Below are 20,531 nucleotides of genomic sequence, written 5' to 3'. Positions count from 1 at the left end.
TTGTTCTGGAGTCGTGTTATTTCGTTGCATAGAACATCAGGCAGGTGAGCGGGCGGCTGCCACCCGCCGCGGGGGGCACCGGGGGGGGTGTCGCCGGCGCGGGGAGGCGGCGGGGCGTGGGCAGCGTGCGGCTGTACGCCGGTGAGCCCCCTCCTTGGGCTGCCTCCCCCCCTGGGAACCCCCTCCTGGCAGGGCGAGTGGGTTTTGGCCGCCGGCCGCCGCGCCGGCCGTCCCCGTGTCCCCGCGAAATGGCTTGAGAAGGACTTGGATTGCACAGTAAGAGGAAGGATACTGCTGGAGGCAAAGCTCTCCTGATCTTGTTCCACGGGATTTGTGCTCTTTTATAGCCTCCTGCACTCTATTGCTTCTACAGACGACAGCCCGTGTGCTAACTCATCGCACAAAGCAAAGAGGGAAGAGGATTTGGTATAAAGTTTAGGGAGAAAAACAAACTTAAAACCAAAATAAAACGAACCCAAAGAAACTGAGAAAAAAGGACCCCCCCCGACGACGCCCCGTGCCCCCCCCCCCCGGTGCGGATGAGGTATACACAGAAATCAAAGTGGGATGATTAAGGCTGTTCTTGAAAGAAAAGGGGTGCCCGGCGGCAGGCGCGCTGGCTGCGTGGCGAGGGCGAGCGCGGCCCTTTCAATGCTTCCAATGGCTTCGGGGCGGCACCACGTGCCGGGACGTGCGCCCAGCTGGCGGCCGCGTCGGCAAAGGCCGGCTGCACCGCCTGTCAGAGTCCTATGGCCTCGTATTTCGGTAGTGAAACAGTGTTAGGTCCTAGCTGACGCGCTCCGGGGGGTCCCCGGCGGGGCCGGGAGCGGGCCGCAGTGCAGGGGGCGCGGGGACGGCCCTGGAGGGGCGGACAGGGTCGGGAAGGAGGAGCGGCGCCCGCAGCGCCCAGCCCTCGGCTCGTGGTGGGGGGAAAAACCTATGAAGAGGCCAGAGCTGGGGTTCGGAGGGAGCAACTCTGCGTATAATCTTGAGAAAGGGCCGTGGCCCACCTACGGGGCCTGACCCGACGGTCCGGATCAGGCCCGTCCCCTCAGGGCGGCTGCCAGGGCTCGCCGTGTGCCGTGACGGAGCTGCTCGCCAGGCGTGGGGGGTGCCTGCCCCGGGGCGTCCGCCGGGCCCCCACTCGGCCGCCGTTTGGTCCAAGATCCAGGGATCGCCCTGCTTTCAAAAGCTTGCGGGAGAGAAGAGGGAGAGGCATTAGCCTGAGTGGTGACGTCCCCGCGGAGGGGACCCCGCCGAGCGGCAGCGCCGGCCCGAGCGAACGGGCGGTGGTGAGCCAAGAGGCGCTGCTGGCGGAGCAGCTGCTGCCGCCCCCGTGCTGGACGGGCTCCCGGCGCAGAGCTCGGGCTGCCCAAACCTTCCTCGCAAACCCGGGGTCTGCACCAGCATCCACAGGGCATCGGCCCACGCGGCGCTGCCAAGGCCAGGGAACAAGGCCAAGCCCTCACGCCTTGGCCTGGGGCCAGCGCTCGGGGATGAGGATGGGGACGAGTGGCCCAGTGCGAAGGGGACGGGGCTGCACCGTGTCTTTCTTGGGGGCTGGGGGCATGGCAGGGCAGGGCTCAGCGGGTGCCAGGGGGGACAGTGGTGATGCGGGAGCCCCGGGGATGGCACAGCAGAGGGGACCGGTGTGATGGAGGGGACCGATGCGACAGAGGGCTACCAGCGTGTGGCTGTGCCCCAGACACTCACCGTTATACCCAGAGTCCGTCGCCGCGCGCTGAATTCACTGGCTTCTTCATAGGTTTTTCCACTGCAACGACTCGATCTCCACTCGCTTCCCAAACTCCTGCGTCGAGAGGGAGCAGGAGGGAGCGGGAGGGCGTCAGGCGCGGCTGGGGCAGGGAGAGCCGTGGCGCAGCGCCCGGCGCCGGCTGCACTCACCTTGTGCCGTTCTCTCACCAGAACGAAGTGAACTTCTTGCCGAAAGCCGACACCGCTGCGGGGAAGCCGGGAGAGGCGTCAGCACAGTGCAGCCACCCTGGCCTCCCACCTCCCCGGCCCCCCACCTCCCCAGGCCCCAAACCGTGGGAGCACCGCACCCCGCCGGCTGCACCCAGCCTCCCCCACGGCTCCTGACCCCATCACCAGCCGTGGGAGCCGTCCTCACCTTCAGTCAGTTTGCCTGCTTGTTCCGCTGCCCCCCCCGGCAGGATTTTGGAGAAAACGCTCTCTCCTTCCCCCCCGGGCTGCCCCGTGGCCGTGCTGGTGGGACCACGCGGTCCGGCTGCTCTCGGACCGGCCTTGCTGTCTGCTGGGGGACAAATGAAGTCACCGTTAGCAGGGGATGGGCCTGGCTGGGGGAGCTCGGCCGAGCCCCCGGGGTACCAGGCAGCGGGCGCGGGGTGGGGAGATGGCACCATGCTGCCGGGCCCACTGACCTGCTGCACCCAGGGGCTGCGCTGCGGGCGCTCTCCCCGGCTGCTGTGGCACTTTTGCTGCGGGTTTGGATGCGTCTGTCTGCTCCGCTTTCGGCTGGAAGGGGGAGAACAGCTCTCAGGACTCACCCTCCTGGCAGAGAATCCTCTGGGGGCAGCCCGGACTGGGAGGTGACACCAAAACCCCCAAACGCTGCTCCACAGCTCCAAAAGAGGAAGAAAGGGATCCAGGGCACAGGGATGTCCCCTCCTGGGTCTCCTCGAGGGGATGGCTGCTCCCATGGCACCCAGGGGTGGCCGTGGTGGGCACATGGGTGGGATACGCCTTGCCCCATGGCTCCTGTCCCCAACCCTTCCCCTGGCCACGGCCAGCTGGGCCGGTCCCAGGCAGAGCTGTGGGGTGGGGAGGCAGCTGAGCCGGACAAGCCCGTACTTACCACCGGCGCTGGGTGCCCGCCCGGTTGTGCATGGAGCGTGGCCGGCGCCTTCCCCGCCGCCTGGGCTGGCCCCAGCTGCTGCTGCTGCGGTGGCCGAGACGAGGGGGGTCCCTGCGTCCTGCCCCTGGCCTCAGGCTGCGCCGAGCCCGCCGGCTGGGCAGCCTGCCGTGCTGCTGGCTGCTGCCGCGCTGCCTGCTGCCCTGCCTGCTGCTGCCTGGCCGACGGCTGCTGTGGGTGTGCAACGGGCTCCGGCTTCGGTGCTGGGGTGGCCGACCCGTGTGGCTGGGGAGGCTTCTGCGCCTTGGGGGTCTCGGCACCGTGGTGGTGAGCAGCGGGGCGGGATGGCGGGGCATACTCGGCGGAGCCGGGGCCGTAGGGCGCGGGCGCGCGGGGCTCAGGCTGCTGCGCTTTCTTGGGGGCAGCTGGCGGCCCGTGGCCGCGGGGCTCGTGGCGACCGGGCTCTCGCGGGTGCTGCTTGGCCGAGCGGCGCGGGGGCTCGTCGCCGGCGTGCCGGGAGGTGCCGGCGTGGCGCCCGTACTCCCCGTGGTGCCGGTGCTCGCGGTGCTGGGGGTAGTCATCGTGCTGCCATGGGTCCTCGTCGGGGGGCTCGTCGTAGTCGTGGTAGGTGTGCTTAACCGGGGGTCTCTTCTGTGAGGAAGAGTGGCCACCGTAGTGCCTGACCCTCTCCGCCCGCGCCTCCCTGGGCTTATCAAACCAGTCTGTCTCCTCCTGACCCAAATGATAGGCTTCGGAAACCAAAAACAAACCACAGTCAATCTTTCACTCGAGGCCGCCCGGGCGGAAGCCATGCAATGAGGCGGGAGAGGCAAGCAGCGGGCACGCGCGCGGGGGACAGCCCGTGCCGGCGGGGACGGGACGCGGCGTGGCACGGCGCGGCGGGGCACCGCGTGGGACCGGCTAACACCGAACACCCGGGACGGGGGGAGGAAGGCACGTGTCAAGCAAACTGAGGTGGTGAGAGTGTCTCTGCGTACGAGCGGACAGGCATGCCCCGGGGAAGTGCCATGCTCTGGGGTGGTCACCACGGGGAGCCGTTACCTTCGCTGTCCGAGACAACGCAATGGGCATCGTCCATGCCGTAGCCCTCCTCGTGCTTGTACGAGTGACTCCTTGGCACGTCTTTGATATGCTTTTGCACATCAGGCAACGAGTGGCTGGAGCAGAACTGGGAGCAGGGGTCCCCCGCCGACTGCGGGCCAGGCCCCCCTGCGGCACGCGACCCCCCCACCGCCTTCCCCAGGGGGCTGACGGGGCTCTCCTCCTCCGAGGGCTGTGTGCGGATGGGTGCCCGCCCGCGGCTCTGGCTCATGCTGAGGGATGAGGGCTTGGAGCCGCCTTTCTGGGAGCGCTCCGCACCCTCCCGCTCATAGGACTTGCTCCGGCTGCCCCCCTCCCGGCCGGAGGGCTTTTCCACCCCGTAGCCGGAGGAGCGGGTTCTGCTGCTGCCAGAGTAGACCCGGTCCTCCTCATCCACCAGATCCCGGCTGGAGACTCCGTAGTACTTCTGCTGCTCGTAGACGTTCTTCTTCAGGCCGTAGGTGATCTCTTCCTGCAGCTTCTTGGCCCTGGAGGCCACGTTGCTGCTGCCAACTGAGGTCGTCGCTGCATAGGAGGCCAGGTCCGACTCCACGTCTTTGGCTTCTTCAATGGGGGAGAACTTGGAGATCTTCTGTTCCATGCCCTGCTTCCTGTGCTTGCTGCGCTTCGAGGAGACGACGGCGGGCGCCAGGTTTTTGGACGAATGCTTCGGTAGCGCCATGCCGGAGCTGTGCTTGTCCACCCGTGAGGAGTGCCGGTACTCGCTGTCCCCGTAGTAGTAGGATGAGGCGGTGGAGCTCCCTGACACCCTGCCATTGCTCTCCATGCCCCGGTGGTAGCTGTTCTTCCCTCGATGGTCGGGGCCATGGTGGTCATAGACATCCTCCTCAGACTCCTCCTCAGCTTTGGTGTAGCAGCAGGGCCGGCTGGAGCCCTCAGCATCCCCCAGGTCGCTCTTCTCTCTGCCATGGCGGCTGTCAGCGCCTGTGCCTGCCAGCTCTGCTTTTGGCCCCTCCACTGCCGGGCTCTCCTTGGTGAGCTCGCTGATGTCCTCGATCATCACGTAGTTACGGGGGATGTTCTGCTCCAGGCTGGTGTAGAGGGACTCGGAAGAGAAGCTGGCTGAGGGGCCCTGCGCCACACTGACTCTCTCGGCCGGCCGGGCCTCGGGTGCCTTGTACTGCTCGTAGCCACCGCTCGCCGGCGCGGTGCTGAAGGTGACATCGGGAACGGCAGAGGAGCTGGTGGCCACACCGATGACCTCGTAGTTGGTGGGGATCTTCTGCTCCAGGTCAGCCAGCGAGGTCTGCCGCGGCTTCTGGTGCCCACCAGCTATGTCTGCCGGACTCTGGAAGAGGGCGGGCTGTGCTGCCGGCACAGTGGCCACCCCGGCGAAGGCGCTCGGGGCTTGGTAGGGGTTTTGGGGCCTGAAGCCTGGCTGGCTCGGAGTGCCCAGCTCCGGGTATGCGGCACCGGGGGCTGGGAAGGCGCCGGGTGAGGCGAAGGCAGGCAGCGGGGCCGCCGACAAGTCATCCTGCGAGGTGCTGGCTGCGGGGTACTGGGGGGGCTGCAGGCGTGCCGGCGGGAAGGCGGCGGGGCCCTGCGGGGCGGGGTACGGGTAGGCGCCGTAGGAGGCAGCGGTGGCGGCGAAGTCGGGGTACTGCCCGGCGGGCGCGGGGCGCAGGCCGGCGCTGTCGTAGGCGGCGAGGCGCAGGCTGTGCAGCTCGCTGTCGGACAGGTAGTCGCGGCGGTCCCCGGCGCAGCGCAGGTAGGGGTGGTCCCGCCCGCTCCCCCGCTCCTTCAGCAGCGACTCCTTGCGCTGGGTGATGCCCAGCTCCAGGTACTTGAGCTTGGCGTCGATCTCCTTCTCCTCCTCGTCCAGCTCCGCCTGCTTCTTCCGCAGCTTGGTGGCCTCATGCTCCACCAGCCTCAGGTCGCGGTCCAGCTCCTTCAGCAGGCTGGCCTTGGTGACCGGCGCGGTGGCCTTGGGGGCCAGGCTGCTCAGGTAGAGCTGGGGGGCGGCTGGGCTGGCCAGGGCGACGTGGGGCTCCTCGGGTGGCGGGCTGGGCAGCGTCCGCTTCACCTTGCGCGCCAGCGGGCTTGACTGCAGCCCCCCCACCTGCAAAGCCAAGGGATACCTGGTCAGGGGTGCGGGTGGGTGTCCCCCCATGTTCCCCCCCGAGCATCACAGACCTCCTCCCATGCCCCGGGGTTGTGGTGAGGCAGCTTGCTGTGCACGTGTTCCCCCATGCACCTAGGAAGCGGCATTTATGTAAAAGCACAATAAATAGGATGGAAGTAACAGGCAGGGCGCTTTCTGTGAGTAATTACCGGGGGTGGCAGCTGGCCAAGCGTTGGGCCGGCTGCGTGTGTGCTGCCGCCTGCCACAAAAACGGCTCTCTGTCCTCGGGCGCTTGGCAGCGGGGCTCGAGGGAGCGGCCGGGGACTGCTGCTGTCCTGGGAATTGTCCCGGGGCTCTTTGCTGGGCGCTTGGCAGCCCAAAGCAACCTCGGTGTGTGGGGTCAAAGGTGGGAGCAAGGGCTGCCACAACCATGCACAGCAGCTGCTCCTTGGGAGGGGTGGGGGACCTGGCTGGGGCAGGGGACAGGGGACAGCCCTGATCCTGCCACCCAGCAGCAGCTCCTGCACAGCTTGTGCAGCCAGTGGAGCTCCAGGGCCTCCCTCCAGCTGCCGACTTCGGTGCACGCGTCTGTGCCCGCCGGCTGCCATCAGCTGCTGCAGGAAGCCAGCCTTTTAAAATATTAATTGTCACAGCGCTAATGAAACTGAAATGTCCTGAGGTGCCTCCTGGGGCCGTTCCCCGAGGGAAAGGTTGTTCCCCGCGCTGACGTACCTGGGTGCCAGGGAGCAGCGGGTGCTGGTAGAGGGAGAACCTGTCCTTGCCGGCCTCCTCGGCGGTGGGGCTGATGGGCTTGGGGTCGGAGAGGGAGCGCTGCATGGTCTTGATGGGACGCGGCAGCGTCTGCTGGCGCTGGGCCGAGTCGGCGGTGAAGTGCTTCTGCGGGGGGACATGAGCCTTGTTCAGCCGCTCGCTGGTGGCGAAGGAGGACTCCAGGAGGCGGTGGGGGGACAGGGGGGAGACGGGTGAGTAGAGGACCTGGGGAGAGCGGGGCGGCTGGCGGGTCACCAGCTGGGAGAGGGACTCAGCTGGCAGATGGGACTGGTAGCCTATTTCCAGGGGATCCGGCTTCTTCTTCTCAAACTTGCCCAGGGTCTGCTGCCGGACGGCGTGGGGGTCCAGGGGGCCTGTGCTCACCATCTGGATGTTGGTGGAGTAGGGCGGGATGGTGGTGGGCACTGTCAGCTGAGGCACCACGACACCGGGCTGAGGGGCTGGCTCTGGCTCCGTCTGGCAGGCCAGGCTCTCGCCCCGCTGCGTCTTCTCTGGGGCTGAGATGTACTTCACGATTTCCACCCGGGGGTCATGGGTAGTGATGTGGATGGAGGGGGAGACGCGGAGGAGCTGGTCGGGTTCCGTCTGCACAGAGCAGTCGCTGATGGTCTGGATGCCCACGCTGGCTGTGCCACGGGTCATCCCCTCCGGCTTGCCCTCGGCGCCGGCCTCGGCGTGCCGCGAGGTCCGGGAGCGCCGGCGGCGCACGGGCTGCTCCCACTCCCCGCTGTCCTCCTCATCCGTCTGCACGCTGCAGTCGGTGCTGCGCCGAGCCCGCCGCCGCCGCGACAGCAGGTACCGCTCCTCGCCATCCTCCTCGTCCGTCTGCACGCTGCTGTCCGCTGTCTTCCTCGCCGTGAAGGCTTCCCGTGCCACCTCCTTCTCGTAGGTGTCCCGCAGCCGTGGCATCGAGTTCCTCTTCTTGATGCCCCGGCCAGGCTCCCAGGGCTCCTCAGCTTGCAGCGACATGTCCGAGGCCGAGCTGCTGAGTGGCCGCTGTGGTGCGGGGTAGCGGGGGCCCGCGGGCCCCTCCGGTGGGGCCTGGCTGGGCGGGGGCCATGCCTGCCCGTTGTGCGGCAGGCCCCGTGGTGCCTCGGCGGGCCCCTCGGGTGGGCGGGCAGGGGGCTCGGCGGGCGCCGGGAAGACGCTTTTCTGCCGCTTCTGCTCCTCCAGCTGCTGCTGCAGCTGGTGCTGGAGCTGGTGGATGTGCTCGAGCTGGAGGCGCTGCTGGGCGAGCTGCTCCCGCTGCAGCGCCAGCTGTGCGTGCCGCTCCTCCTGCTGCTGCTGCAGCACCTGCTGCTTGATGCACTGCAGCTCCTGCAGCTCCCGCTGCACCAGCAGCTGCTCCTTCTCCCGGTGCCGCTGCAGCTCCGCGCGCTCCCGCTCCAGCTCCTCCTGCAGCCGCAGCTGTCGCAGCTTCTCCAGCTCCACGCGCTCCCGCTCCAGCTGCAGCACGTGCTCCTGCTGCTTGCGCTGCCGCTCCTCCTCCCGCTCCCGCTCCTCCCGCTGAGTCCCGTCCAGCGGCGGCTTGGGCACGGCGGCTGCCTGCCCGGGCTCCTTGCCGGCCGCCGGTGCTGCTGGCCCCTCGGCACGGGGAGCAGCCCCCACCGGCTCCGCTCTCTGCAAGCCACCAGTGGGGGCGGCGGGGGCTTTGGAAGCGGGACCAGCACCCGCTGCCACCGGTGCTGTGCTGACGGGCTTGCCCAGGTAGACGGGTGTCTCCATCAGTGAGGCCGCCGGGGCCGGCCGGCTGGGAGCCGGGTAGCGGTAGAGGCCCTGTGCCGCCAGCGGGACACGGGGGGTGACGACTGGCAGCCTGGTTAGGCTGGCCAGCGGGACTGCCGCCACGCCGCCCGGGCCGTAGGGTCTGTAGAGCCCGCGCAGCATGGGCCGCAGCACTGAGGCCGGCTGGGTGGTGATGGGCAGCGTGGAGGCGATGGGCGTGTTGATGGTGGAGTAGATCATGCCGTCGGCGGCCCGCACGGTGGCGGTGGAAGGGAACATCTGCCGGACGGCACCCAGGCGGACACCGGGGACGTTGTACTGCGCCAGGCTGCCGAAGCCCTGCCGTGCCTCGGGGAAAGTGGGGTTGTACATCCCACCAGGTTTGGGGGGTGCGGGGCCCTGCTGCTGAGCTGCCAGCCCCCCCGCACCCCCTGGCCCTGTGCCGGGGCCATAGGACAGCAAGTCGGGGCCGTTGGCGTGCCGGCCACCATACTGGTCCATGGAGTTGAGGGCGGCACACATGCGGCTGATCTCACGCGCTGTGGTGGCACTGTAGTGGGCCAGGCTGGACTCCTGGAAGCTGGCCAGGTCCCCCCGGGGCGAGAAGCGGTAGTCAGAATAGATATTGGAGGCCGAGCTGTACCTCCGCATGGGGAGCGGGTGGCCCAGCATCTCTGCTGGCTGGCGGAGGTCAGAGAAGGAGCCATACTGCAGCCCCTGGCCCAGGTAACCACCCTCGGCAAAGCCCACACTGTAGGAGTGCTTCATGGTGCTGAGGTCCACAGCGGCGTCACCCGCTGGGGAGGGGAAGGGCTGATCCCCCTTCATGGGGTAGTAGTTCATCCCGATTTCGGAGAGGTTTGTGTCTGACATGGAGGAGTAGAGGCGGCCGAAGGCGCCGGAGGGGTAAAACTTCTGCTCCTCGTAGAGCGCAGGCGCCGGGGCTGGCTGCTCCCGGTAGGGAAAGGTCTCCGGCAGCTCTGGCTCTCTGCTGCCATAGAGGGGTCCACTGGCTTTCCGTCCAGGTGCCCCCACCTCCCCAGCTTTCTTCTCCGGCATCTTAGAGGTGGGGTTGAAAGCACCAGTGCAGCTGCTGCCAAAGGGGAACTTGTAGACCACGTCGCAGCAGGCCACCTGGCTCTCCGGCTTCACGCCCGTGAGGTCCAGCACGTTGGTTGGTGGCTCCTCCTTCAGTACTTTGGTCACCGGGCCGGCCACCGCCTCCTCCATCTGCACCATCATCACCTGGGACTTCTTGCCACCCAGGGCGAGGAGAGGGCTCTGGCTCTTCAGCTCCACTGGCAGCGCGCGGTACAGCTCTGAGCCCGGCTCTGGCGGGAAGGGCTGTGGGAGGCTGCCGACGTTCTGTGCCCCACCAGTCTGCGTGATGAGCACGTCCTTCTTCACAATCTGGCCTGGCACGCCATACCTTGCAAACTTGGTCTGAGGGGCAGCGGCGGGCTCGGGCTTGCCGCTGGCCACCCCGCTGGCTCTGACAGTGGCCGTCTGGACACCCTGCTCCACCTGCTTCACCTGCGCCAAGCACACCGGGCTCCCGCTCCCCTGCCCAAAGTCCACCCGGCTCTGGAAAGGGTCTCCGTAGACCACGGGCTGCTTGGGCTGCGAGAGCAGCATGGGGGAGGCGATGGCCAGGCCAGCGGTGCTGGCTGCTGCGATGATGGCGTGGGGCTGCTCCTGGGCATTGAGGTTGATGATCAAGGGCTGGATGGCTGTGGACTGCCGGCTCGGGATGTGGTCCAAGGTCAGGCAGTACTTCCTGGCCTCAGTGGCCAAAGAGGTGAGATCCATGCCTTGGTCCGTTATGATGATGGGGGCAGACTTCAGCGCAGTCCGTAAGTCCACGGCATTAGTGCTCGGCACCTTGGGCCCTGGCTCAACCCGTGATGTGCCGGGGACGGAGGAGATACGGCAGAGGGAGATGTTTTCTGCAGGGAGCGCTCCCCAGCCATACAGTCCTGCAATGCTGTCGGCGGCTGAAGTCACGGCGGGTGCCTTCTGGGCGTGCTCCTTCACTGGCTGTGCCCTGACGTAGGCACCTTGCGGCTGCTCTGGCTCTGGTGCCTGGCTGTAGCCATGTGCCGGCAGCTGCCGGCTTGGCCTGGTGGGGGATGACGTGGGGGACGTCAAGGAGCCGGAGCTGGCTGGCTTGGTTTGGCTGGCTGCATCGGCTGCCAGCGTGATCAGCATGAAGGGGGCATCCTGTGAGGGCTGCCGGGCCAGGCGCGGCGAGCCTGCCCGGTGTGGCGTCTGTGTCCCCTGTGCCACCAGAGAAGAGGCGGTGGGGCCGGCAGAGGTGGCAGTGGGACCCTCGTAGGGGAGGATGGGGCTCTGTGTCTGCGTGGAAAACTCTGCCGTGGCCTTTGCAGTGCGGGTGGGACTCTGCGTGGGGGAGGTGGGTGAGAGCGGAGGGCTGGAGCTCTTGAAGAAGGGGTACGTCTTGGGTGGCGGGGGCTTGCCGTCGCTCACGGCCGGGAGCTTCTCCCTGGCCGTCTGCACGCTGATCTCCACCGCTGCCTTGCTTCTGCCAGCGTCCTCTGTCTGTGAGCCATAGCTGACGGTGCTCTTCACTGGACTGTAGCTTCTGCCAGCTAGGGATGGGGCCTCCGGAGCTGAGGAGCTGTAGCTCCGCAGCGCACTCCCGGGGCCGCCCGCTGCTGTCGTCACCGTGCTGGCACCTTTGCCATAGGTGTAAGGAGTGGCGGCAGCCTTGGACACCGGGCTGGGCGCTGCCGGGGCGCTCTGGAGCTTGGCTAGGTCTTGCCCCTCTTTTGCAAAATGCTGGGTGACCCGGACGTCAGGAATGGCCTTGCCTGCGCTGCTGTCGGAGGTGGCAAAGGAGACGGGAGCGGAGAGCTGCGTGGGGCTGGTGCCAGGGGTGAGCGGGCCGCCATTCTGCTTCATCAGGTCAGCGTAGGCGCTCTCAGCATTGAGGAAGTGCTTCTCCTGGTATGTCTCCTCCTGCCCCTTCACCTTCTCTCCCTGCTCAAGGGCCAGGTCGAAGGAGGAGGACTGGTGCATCCTGGAGATGCTCTGTGAGGTCTGCAGGATCTCCTCATACACGGCCCCCGCCTTCGGCAGGGCACTGGGATAGCTGGGCTGGGAAGGGCGCACGGGGCCACTGTCATACTGGTACTCCTCGGCATACTGGTACTCGAAGCCGTTCTGGCCCTCAGTGCTGCGGTAGCTGACCTGCTGGTAGGTGCCGCTGTAGGAAACGGCTGGCTGGGCCTGCTGGACCTGCTGCTTTTGCATCATCTCTGCCTTCCTCATCATCTCCTCGTAGGCCTCCTCGGCGCTCTTGAGGGGCTTGCTGGCGGGCTGGCTGGGGCCGCTCTCCCCCTTCTCTGTCGGGGAGTACAGCGACATGAAAGTGGGCAGGTTGTACTCGCTGCCCGACTTGTACAGCTTGGAGGCCACGGCGTCAAAGCTCTCGGCCTCCGAGTCGATGGAGGGCGAATACTCAGAGCAGGAGGAGCGGTGCAGCTCCTCCATCTCTGCTGCCTGCCGCAGCTCCTCGGTGGGGGAGGCGTCTTCGATGGGGGAGAGGTTGCTGGGGGGGGTTTTGGAGCGCTCCCTCCTCCGCTGAGCCCTCAGCTCCTCCTTGTCGCGCTTAGTCTTGCGTGCTGTGCTCCGGATGCGCTGCTGCTCCACCTCCCGCATCTTCTCCTGCTCCCTCAGCAGCTCCTCTTCCTCCCGCAGCTCCTCCTCCTCAGATGAGTCCTCGATGGTGGGCAGCAAGGGGCCGTGGGAGCGGTGGCGAGCCTTTCTCTGCTGCTTCACCTCCTCCAGCCGCTGCCGGCGGCTGGGGCTGCTGTCGCTGTCCTCCTCCAGGGAGGAGATGGAGGTGGGTGAGGTGCCCGAGGTGTAGCTGGGTGTTGTGGCCGGCAGGGTGGAGGAGTACTCGCCCCGGGAGCGCTCCTCGGGAGAGCCTGTCAGGCTCTCCATCTCCAGCTCGGGCTCCCGGTCCAGGCTGGTGTCTGCCTCCTGGCCCATCTCCATCTCCCGCCCGTAGCCAGTCGTGCTGTTCAGCTCGATAGTCTTGAAGCGCCGCAGCCCGCCCTGGGCCGTGCTCAAGTCATCGCCCTCCGCCGTCTCCAGCTCCTTCCTCTCCTCCTTGTACAGGCTGCCGGAGCTGTGTGGCAGGCGCCGCTTAGCCGATGCCGGCTCTTTGCCCTTCTCCGCCTCGGCCTTCTGCCCGGCTTTGGGGATGCTGTACTTGGCACGTCTGTAGCCCTCCTCCTCCTCCTCCTCCTCCAGGTTGTCCTCCTCTGCACTCATCTCCAGGATCTGCCTCCGCATGAACTCCTCGTCGCTCGCCTCCGCCTCCCGGCCCTTGGGCCGGGGGGGCACCGGGGAGAAGCCCCCTTCGCTGCTGTCCTCCACGTAGTCGTGCCGCAGCTTGCTGCCAAACTCATCCGAGGACTCTGCGCTCTCCCGCCGCTCCCGCTGGTTCTCCCACTCCATCGAGTCCTCATCCTCCTCCAGGATGTCCTCCAGCTCCTCATCCGAGTCGAAGGCTTCGGGGGTGATGGAGAGGTACCGTGGCCTCTGCCGCTGCCGCTGCTCCTCCCGCGGCTCCGGGCAGCCCTTGGCCCGCTCGGTGGGCTCCGGCGGAGCACCCCGGCCTTCCAGGAGGGGCCTCATGCTGCTCTCCAGCTTGGTGAGCTCAGAGGGGCTGGGGGGGCTCTGCCCAGCCAGCCCGGTGCCGCTCAGCTTCTCCTCCTCCTGCTGCACCAGGCCGGTGATCTCGCTCTGCGAACTGGAGATGCCGTCGGAGGAGTAGCCGGTGTCGCTGAGGCTCTGGGGGCTGCGGGACAGGTCCGGGGGGTAAGGCTTGCTCCCATCCTGCGGGCGAGGGAGAGCACAGCGTCAGATGTGGGCAGCTCTGGAGCTGCTCCCCCCGCTTCCCCCCAAAACACTGGGGAGCGCACAGAAGGTCTGGGCAGCGCTGAGAGCCAGCCCAGCATGAAGGCTGGGGGTTGCCCCATGTGCCCCCTCAGTGGCTTGTCAGCAATTTGTCTCCACGCTCACAAAGGTGGGTGACAGGGCATGCTGCAGACAGGGGATGGCACAGCACATGTCCCCAGGGGCAAAGGCATTGCGGGACTCATAAATATGTTTAGAAAACTGGGCCCGTCAGCGTTATCTCCCTGGATAACTAACACGAGAAGGCTGTCCAATGGCAACATCGATTTTTTTTAACTTAGAGAGACAGTGGTGGCTGAGCCCTGTCTGTAAGCCTTGGGGTACAGATGGCCACACACCCTTCCCTGGGGAAAGGATGCGAGGGCAGAGCTGCCTGCTGCTCTCCCCAGATAGGCAGGCAGCTGTCTGCCACTCTTCCCAGGCAGGCAGGCAGCTGCCTGCATGGGGAGAAGCCCAAGCACTTGTAATTGGGGGGTGTCTTGGGATGGGGCAGCCCTTGCCCCCAGTGCCCAGCCAGGCTGGCATGGCAGCACTGAGAGGACAGGACCTTTACTGGCAGCAGCCATGGGGAACAGCCGCCTTTTAATGAACTCTAATTGCCCCGACTGACAGCCAGGCAAAGCAGCCTTCAGAAGCAGGGCGGCCCCCAGGATCCTCGTTAGATGCCAGCTGAAATAAACAGGCCCTTTTAGTTGATGTTACAATTAGAGGGCATCGGGGCAAGCCTCTGAGCTGTGGGGCAAGCACCATCACGCCCAGCTCTGGTGCCACCCACAGGGCCCATCACCCCCACGGAGGCACCATGGACCTTACTGGATTTCAGAAGCACCAGCAGTCAGGGGTGTGAGGAGCCTCTTCCCTGGGGGCAGCCGTCCCTTCCCAGCTTTTGGGGGACCTCCCACTGCATCCCCTCCCCAAGGGGGGCTGTGCTGGCTGATGCTGGGATGGTCGCTCATGGGGCAAAACCATCCCAACACAGCCAAATGTTTCCCCAAATTGTATTGAATTTTTGAAAAGGTGGGACGAGGAGCTTGAAAAATGCCCACTGCTGCAACATGAAATGTTGTGAAACGAGTTTTCCATTTAATGACAAATTCAGCTGCCCTCATGTTATTTTAAAACAAATCCACAGGCCAAAGACGACCTGCACTATTGCATTATGCCCAAACTGATGTAATCATAATAAAGAGAAAGCAAATACCAGCGTGCTGCTATACAGCCTGCAAAGTTCCTAAGTGGTTTGGAAGGGCTGAGACAGCAATGTTTTGAGCTCATCGCTTCCCAAAAGGCCATTTCCCGAGGCAAATGGCCTCAGCGACACGGTTTCTGCTCCGACTTGGAATAAACTCCTGTTTCTGAGCACGGTCACCGCAGAGGCATGGCTCAGCGCCACGCCAGCCCTGGGTGGGATGCGGTCCTCAGGGATGCTCAGAGCTGGACGCACCCTGAGAACTCACCTCCTGCTCCTTCGCCCGTGGCGCCTCGGGGGGTGCCCGGCTCTCCTTGCTCTCCACCTCCGGTTTGGGGGTCGTGCTCTTCCCCTTCGGCGCAGCACTCTCAGGAGCTCTGGAAGGCTCTGGGGCAGCTTTGGGCAGCGGCTTTTCCTCTGCCGGTGCTGGGGGCTTCTTCTCCGCTGGGGCAGGGCTCGGGGTCCTGCTCTGCTCGGCAGCCCGGAGGCTCCTCGCGGGCGAGGGCTGCTGCTCAGGGGGTGCCGCCGGCTCGGTGGGTGCCGGCGCGGGTGCTCTCTGCTGCTGGCCAGCGGCTGGTGGCTGGTGCCGCGGGGAGCCGGTGGGCGGTTGCTTTGGGGCAGGCAGCGGCATCGGGGCAGGGTCGCCGAGGCTGCCTTCGAGCAGCCGCTGAGTTTGGCAGTTCAAGCACAGCCATTCGTTCTTCTGCAAAACAGAGAAAGGAAAAGTTCTGTTCAAACCCTGGGAGCTTCATCTCAGCAGGGACCTGGTCAAGAAGTTCAGCTGATGGGACATGTAGCGACGGTGCAAAGGACTCGGTGCACCCAAACCAAAAAACCAGCTTCAGAGAGGCCAAGCTGTGAGCAGGCAACTGCCGAAACACCCGTGTGGGCTGCGGAGGGGCATGTACCCCACAAACCATCTAGGAGAGATCGATCATCTACCTTAAACTACCCCTACCTTTGTCCAGACCTCAGTGGTGTTCAGCCAGAGGGACCACGGCCACAACACAGGAATTTCACACTCCCCCCACGACACCTCAGTATCACCAGCTCTTTTCATGTCCAGTCTTGCTGGTATTTTGGTTTCAAGTGAAATGAAACAATGAAAGCAGATTACTACTGTAGCTTAACACTTCTTGGGCTCCATACAGCTTCTCTCTCACTCTGATTTGTTTTCCTCGATACAATAAAGGTTTAATAGCATAATCATAATACTTAAGAATCTTTTTTTCTAGGTTATCAGAAAATACTGGCTACACAAGTACGCAAAAATTTCCCAAAGATATTACCCAAAGTACATGCTGTGCAGGAAAAGAACAAGACAATCTCGTCTAGTGAAATTCTCAGCAAGAGCTGTTGTTTTATGGCCTGGAAAAAGCTGCTTGCAAGCAGGGCTGTGAGTGGCAGAGAGCCTGCGGGGCTACGGCAGGGGCTCTGCATTAAGGGATCAGAAGCACTTTTCCTCCCCCAGGTTGTCCAAGGGCTATTTTTACCCACCCAGGAATGTCCAGGAATAGGGGCCTGACATTTACTTTCCTTTTGATGTTTCATCATCTCAAATCTTTTTGGTTTTGCTGCTAACAGACTGATATGCTCCAAGTCCTTTTCCCCAGACTCCTCTTTTGCTGATCCATTGCTCCCGAAGCTTGGGGTGGCCAACCTCGGGGGGCAGCTGGCCCCAGAGGAGCTGTCATGCTGTTAGAGCAGTGGTCTTAGTCTTCAGCTGGACCAGCCTGGGACCGGGGCTGCAAGCCAGCTGTGTCTCCTGGGGCCACAGAAGCCATGGCCTCCATGTAGAAGATAAGGTTCACCAAAATGGCCTTGAGGAAACAGCCTCACGTTGCACCAGGGGAGGTTTAGATTGGATATTAGGAAAAAATTCTTCACTAAAAGGGTTGTCAAGCACTGGAACAGGCTGCCCAGGGGAGTGTTGAGTCACCATCCCTGCAGGTATTCAAAGCACATGTAGTCGTGGCACTTAGGGACGTGCTTTAGTGGTGGACTTGGCCAGCGTTACGTTAACGGTTGGGCTCGATGATCTCAAGGGTCTTTTCCAACCTAAATGATTCTATTCTATGACTCTAAAAAGCATACCTATGGGATGGCAGTAGCATAACAGGCTTGGCACCTGCATCCACAGCCAGGAGTCCCCAAGTTTTGACGAGATGCTGGAGATGCTTTGCAGCTGGTGGTGGCCAGGAGTAGTGGGCTTCCCCACGGACACTTCTTCGCTCACACAGCAACCTGGACCAGGAGCAGCCATCCAGCCCACGCTCTCTGGGGAGCAGAGGGGCAGGAGGGCTTCTTCTGCGGCACGCAATGTCCTCCTTCCCACCCCCACCACCCCACAGCAGCCCCTGCTCTTCACACAAACATCTTAAGAATACATTAGGGTTTTGGAAGGCCATAAAAAAATCCCTTTCAGCACAGTAATATTTAATTACTGCTTAATCAAAGAGAAAGTCTAATTAAGGGGCAAGTGCAGCCTATTGTATCTTAATGATTGCATTTGTCTTCTTTTATTTCAGAGCTCGCTCTTGTCCCTGTGCCTCTGAATCAGATCTCCTCGCTCTGCTCTGCTGTGTAATTATTTCAGACTGCAGAAGGAAATGTGATTGCGTGACACAAATTGAATCCCTGCCTCATGAAAATATGCGGCCTTTCATTTTTCTTTCAGGAATCCCATTTTTCTTCACCAGAGCTCCCTCCTCAATGCTAGCGGCGAGGGGGAGGCGCGATGCAGAGTGGATGGGCTGGCTGTGCCAGGGTAGAGCTCAGCTCAGCTCCTGCCCATCCCTCTCTGCCATGCCATCGTGCCAACTCCCAGCTTGGTTCTGCAGGAACCGGAGATCAGCCCGCCTTGAACTACCCCCTTAATACACCCCCTGGATGGGGCATTGATTGTGCTTGTGCTGTCTCACCCTGCCACACCGTGGTGGCCGGGAAGCTCTGGACAAGGGTATGGGCACAGCTGCTTTTGCCCTTCCAGCGCAAAATTCAAACCAAGGATGACCATGGAAGACCAACGCTGGTCACCAGCTGCCAACTGTGGGCACTGAGTGCCAATCAGGTCCCATCCAAGGAGGTGGCTCTTGTGCCCATGGAGAGGCAGGAGTCACACATCCTCTGGCCAGTGCCCTGCTGGGACAACCACCATGGCAGAAGACCCTCCAAAGGGTGTAATCTCTCAGATCAGTGTAGTCCTGTCTAGGTTTGCCTGGGTATAGATGTACATGCTTTGCAAGAGCAAAGGTTCAGGGTGGACATTAGGAAAAGCCCCTTTTCTGAGGCAGCGGTGCAGACTGGGACAGTCACTGTGGGGTCTCCATGCTTGGATGGAGTTCAAGGCTTTGCTAGACAAAGTCCCCTGTGTTGGTGGCTGTCCTGCTCTGTGTGGGAGGTTGGACTGGAGACCCCACACTCCCCCACCAGCACCTTCCTGAGTCCATGCTGGCAAGGGACACCACCACGGTGCAAGGCAAGCATGAGTGGAGAGGATCTGCTGGTGTCATCTCATCAGGATGAGGTTTAGGGGTCCTCCAAGACCAGGCGAGCACAGGACTGATCCGTACTGTGGGGATCTGATGGCTCCACAGATTGGTCTGAGCATCCTCCCTCAGGTTCCTCCCAGCTGTGGCTCCGCAGCTATTCCTTTTGGCAGCTGCCCCAGTTTGAGCAGCTCGCCCTACCATCCTGCTCTCGCAGATGTGACAGCTTGACTCTTCACGGGACTGCACTGGGAAGCAGATAAGGGAACGATCTCTGGTAAAAATAGCCCTGCCAAAAAGATTGTGGAGCTCCACTGCGAAATGCCCCTTGCCTTTCACAGCAGGCAGAAAGGCACCGGTACAGAGGGAAGGCGGAAACCAGGGAAGGTCGCAGGCGGAGCTGGCCCTTAGCCTTCGCCAGCTGTGAGAGAGGCCAGTCAAGGCCCGGGAGACGCCCAAGATGAGAGAGTGGTATGCACTGAGTTTGCATTTTCTCCTCCTGGCTTTTCTTTTTGACACCTCTGGGGTCTCCTGTGCCAGGGAGACTGCCAACAGTCCAGCACCCCACACTTTAGTTTGAACCTCTGTGGAAAATCACTGTGTGGTTACAGCCTTGGGTGGCAGAAAACCAGGGAAGGGATAACTGAATTTTTCTGAGTGGTGGGAGAGCCCCCGGCCCTGTCAGCAGCCAGCGCCATGCCGAGCCGTGTGTACACTGTGAGCACAGACTGTGCCGCAGCAGCCAGCACAGCGTTTGCCATCGCATCCCGGCACTTGCTGCAGTGAATACCTCCAGCAGCAGGAGCTGCAAGCTGCCTGGCTCCTACACACGCACGGGGGGGCAAGAAATCCTGCCTGTGGCAGCTGCAGGGAGACGGGAGGCAAGCAAAGCTGCCTGTACCCAGCAGGAACATCTCTGGCAAACCTCTCCAAGCTCTCGGTCCCCGTCTTTAAGAGACCTCTGCAGCCCCACCAACACCCGGCACTGACACCCGTCATGCTGCTGGATGCTAAAAACCCAGGGGCTCAGTGAAGATGTTGGGTCTGAGGCATCCCACAGCCCCACGCCCGTGCCCCACGCTCTGCTGGTGACAAATGACCCATCCCTCTCCCGCAGCCCTGCAGCCTTGTCGGCTCGGTGTTTGGTTATCCCGCAGCACCTCCGCTCCCTCTCAGAGGGATCGGCTCTGGAGCAGCTCCCCCGTACGTATGACTTGGCCGCAGGCATTTCCCAGCTAATGCGCCCGACGGGATTAAGCTGCCCCTGAGAAAAATGCAAACATTCGACGACGGGCTGATTTGCTAACAGCTTGTAAATCCCCATCGAGATTAACCAGATCCCATGAAGATAATAATAATTAGGCTGTATTTAGCGCTTTGCATGTCCAAACTGTTGGATGCCCAGGAAGGCAGGGTGCTCCTCGCCGGGGCGGTAAGCGGGTAAGGAGCTTATGGCAAAGGCACGGCGGTGCCTGTCTGAGTCTCCGTGCTTAAAGATACTGGAAACCTTGGCCCCCATAAGGATGGGGGCTTGCTTGACACCGAGGTTTGCTGCTGTAGGATGCACCGCGGTGGCGGGCACGGGGGGTTTAACTGTGCGAAGCGCAGGCAATGGGAGCCGGGGCCAGTGAAAACTGCAGCACGCGGCGAAGACAGGCAGTGCATGGGCAACATCTCTGCTGGGATGCAGAGAGGGCTCCAGGCGGAGGAAAGCATCAATAATTAAAGAGAAGGATGAAACCAAAGCGCACCTGAGATGTCATCTTAAATGAAGAGGTGCTGGCAGGACAGGGAGTACTGGACAGGGGCAGGACAGAGCCCTGGGTGCAAGGCAGCCCTGGCCAGCAACCGAGAGCGGGCGGCTTCGTTCAAGGCAGCACATCTGAGCTGTAATGACTATCCCGGTTTTTAATTGCGCACCACGCGAGCGGCATTGGGAAATGCAGGATGCGGCCGCAATTCCCGCTGGCTCCGCTGAAGGGGCGGCGATTGGCGTGCTGATGGCTGCCTGCGCTCCCTCCCGGGGGCCAGGGGGGATTTGCAGCAGCCCTGCTCGAACGGGAGCCCCTGGGGCTGCTGCCGCAATGCCCCAGGGCGATATGAGGGGAAGGGGTGCAGGGTCGGCGTGCATCGGGGGTCTGTGTGCGTGGGGGGTGCCCCTGGCTCCCCCCCGAGCTCTGGCATCTGCTGGCAGGTGGCCACGGCCGCGCTCGCCAACCTCTGCTGGGTTTTACCCTGCTATTGTTTTAATTTACTAATGGGCGACAACAAAACTGTAATTAACTAAAGCAGAAGTCTTCCCGCGTAATTCTGGTCAATGTTACTGCTTGGCAAGTTAATTAAATGCTGAATCCCCCAGCACCGCTGGTTGTT

At 63.4% G+C, this 20,531-nt stretch overlaps 1 protein-coding gene across 2 annotated transcripts in view; it reads right to left on the bottom strand.

Annotated features, from left to right (window-relative positions):
* Nucleotides 1-541: 541 nt before the first annotated feature.
* BSN (bassoon presynaptic cytomatrix protein) overlaps nucleotides 542-20,531 on the bottom strand; it is a 95,056-nt gene continuing 75,066 nt past the window's right edge. For both annotated transcript variants that reach the window (XM_074836517.1, XM_074836518.1), the window contains exons 4-12: nucleotides 14,939-15,373; nucleotides 6,750-13,400; nucleotides 3,896-6,014; nucleotides 2,837-3,582; nucleotides 2,403-2,496; nucleotides 2,132-2,275; nucleotides 1,906-1,960; nucleotides 1,714-1,810; nucleotides 542-1,192 (exon numbers count right to left, since the gene is read on the bottom strand). In XM_074836517.1, the coding sequence (XP_074692618.1) occupies nucleotides 1,920-1,960; nucleotides 2,132-2,275; nucleotides 2,403-2,496; nucleotides 2,837-3,582; nucleotides 3,896-6,014; nucleotides 6,750-13,400; nucleotides 14,939-15,373 (10,230 nt within the window). In that variant the 3' untranslated portion in view covers nucleotides 542-1,192; nucleotides 1,714-1,810; nucleotides 1,906-1,919. The remainder of the gene's footprint in view (nucleotides 1,193-1,713; nucleotides 1,811-1,905; nucleotides 1,961-2,131; nucleotides 2,276-2,402; nucleotides 2,497-2,836; nucleotides 3,583-3,895; nucleotides 6,015-6,749; nucleotides 13,401-14,938; nucleotides 15,374-20,531) is intronic.

This window comes from Strix aluco, chromosome 11 (genome assembly GCF_031877795.1).
Source record: "Strix aluco isolate bStrAlu1 chromosome 11, bStrAlu1.hap1, whole genome shotgun sequence".
Lineage (NCBI taxonomy): Eukaryota > Metazoa > Chordata > Aves > Strigiformes > Strigidae > Strix > Strix aluco.
Note: the sequence above shows the minus strand (reverse complement) of the source record. Positions and strands in the feature narration are given on the sequence as shown.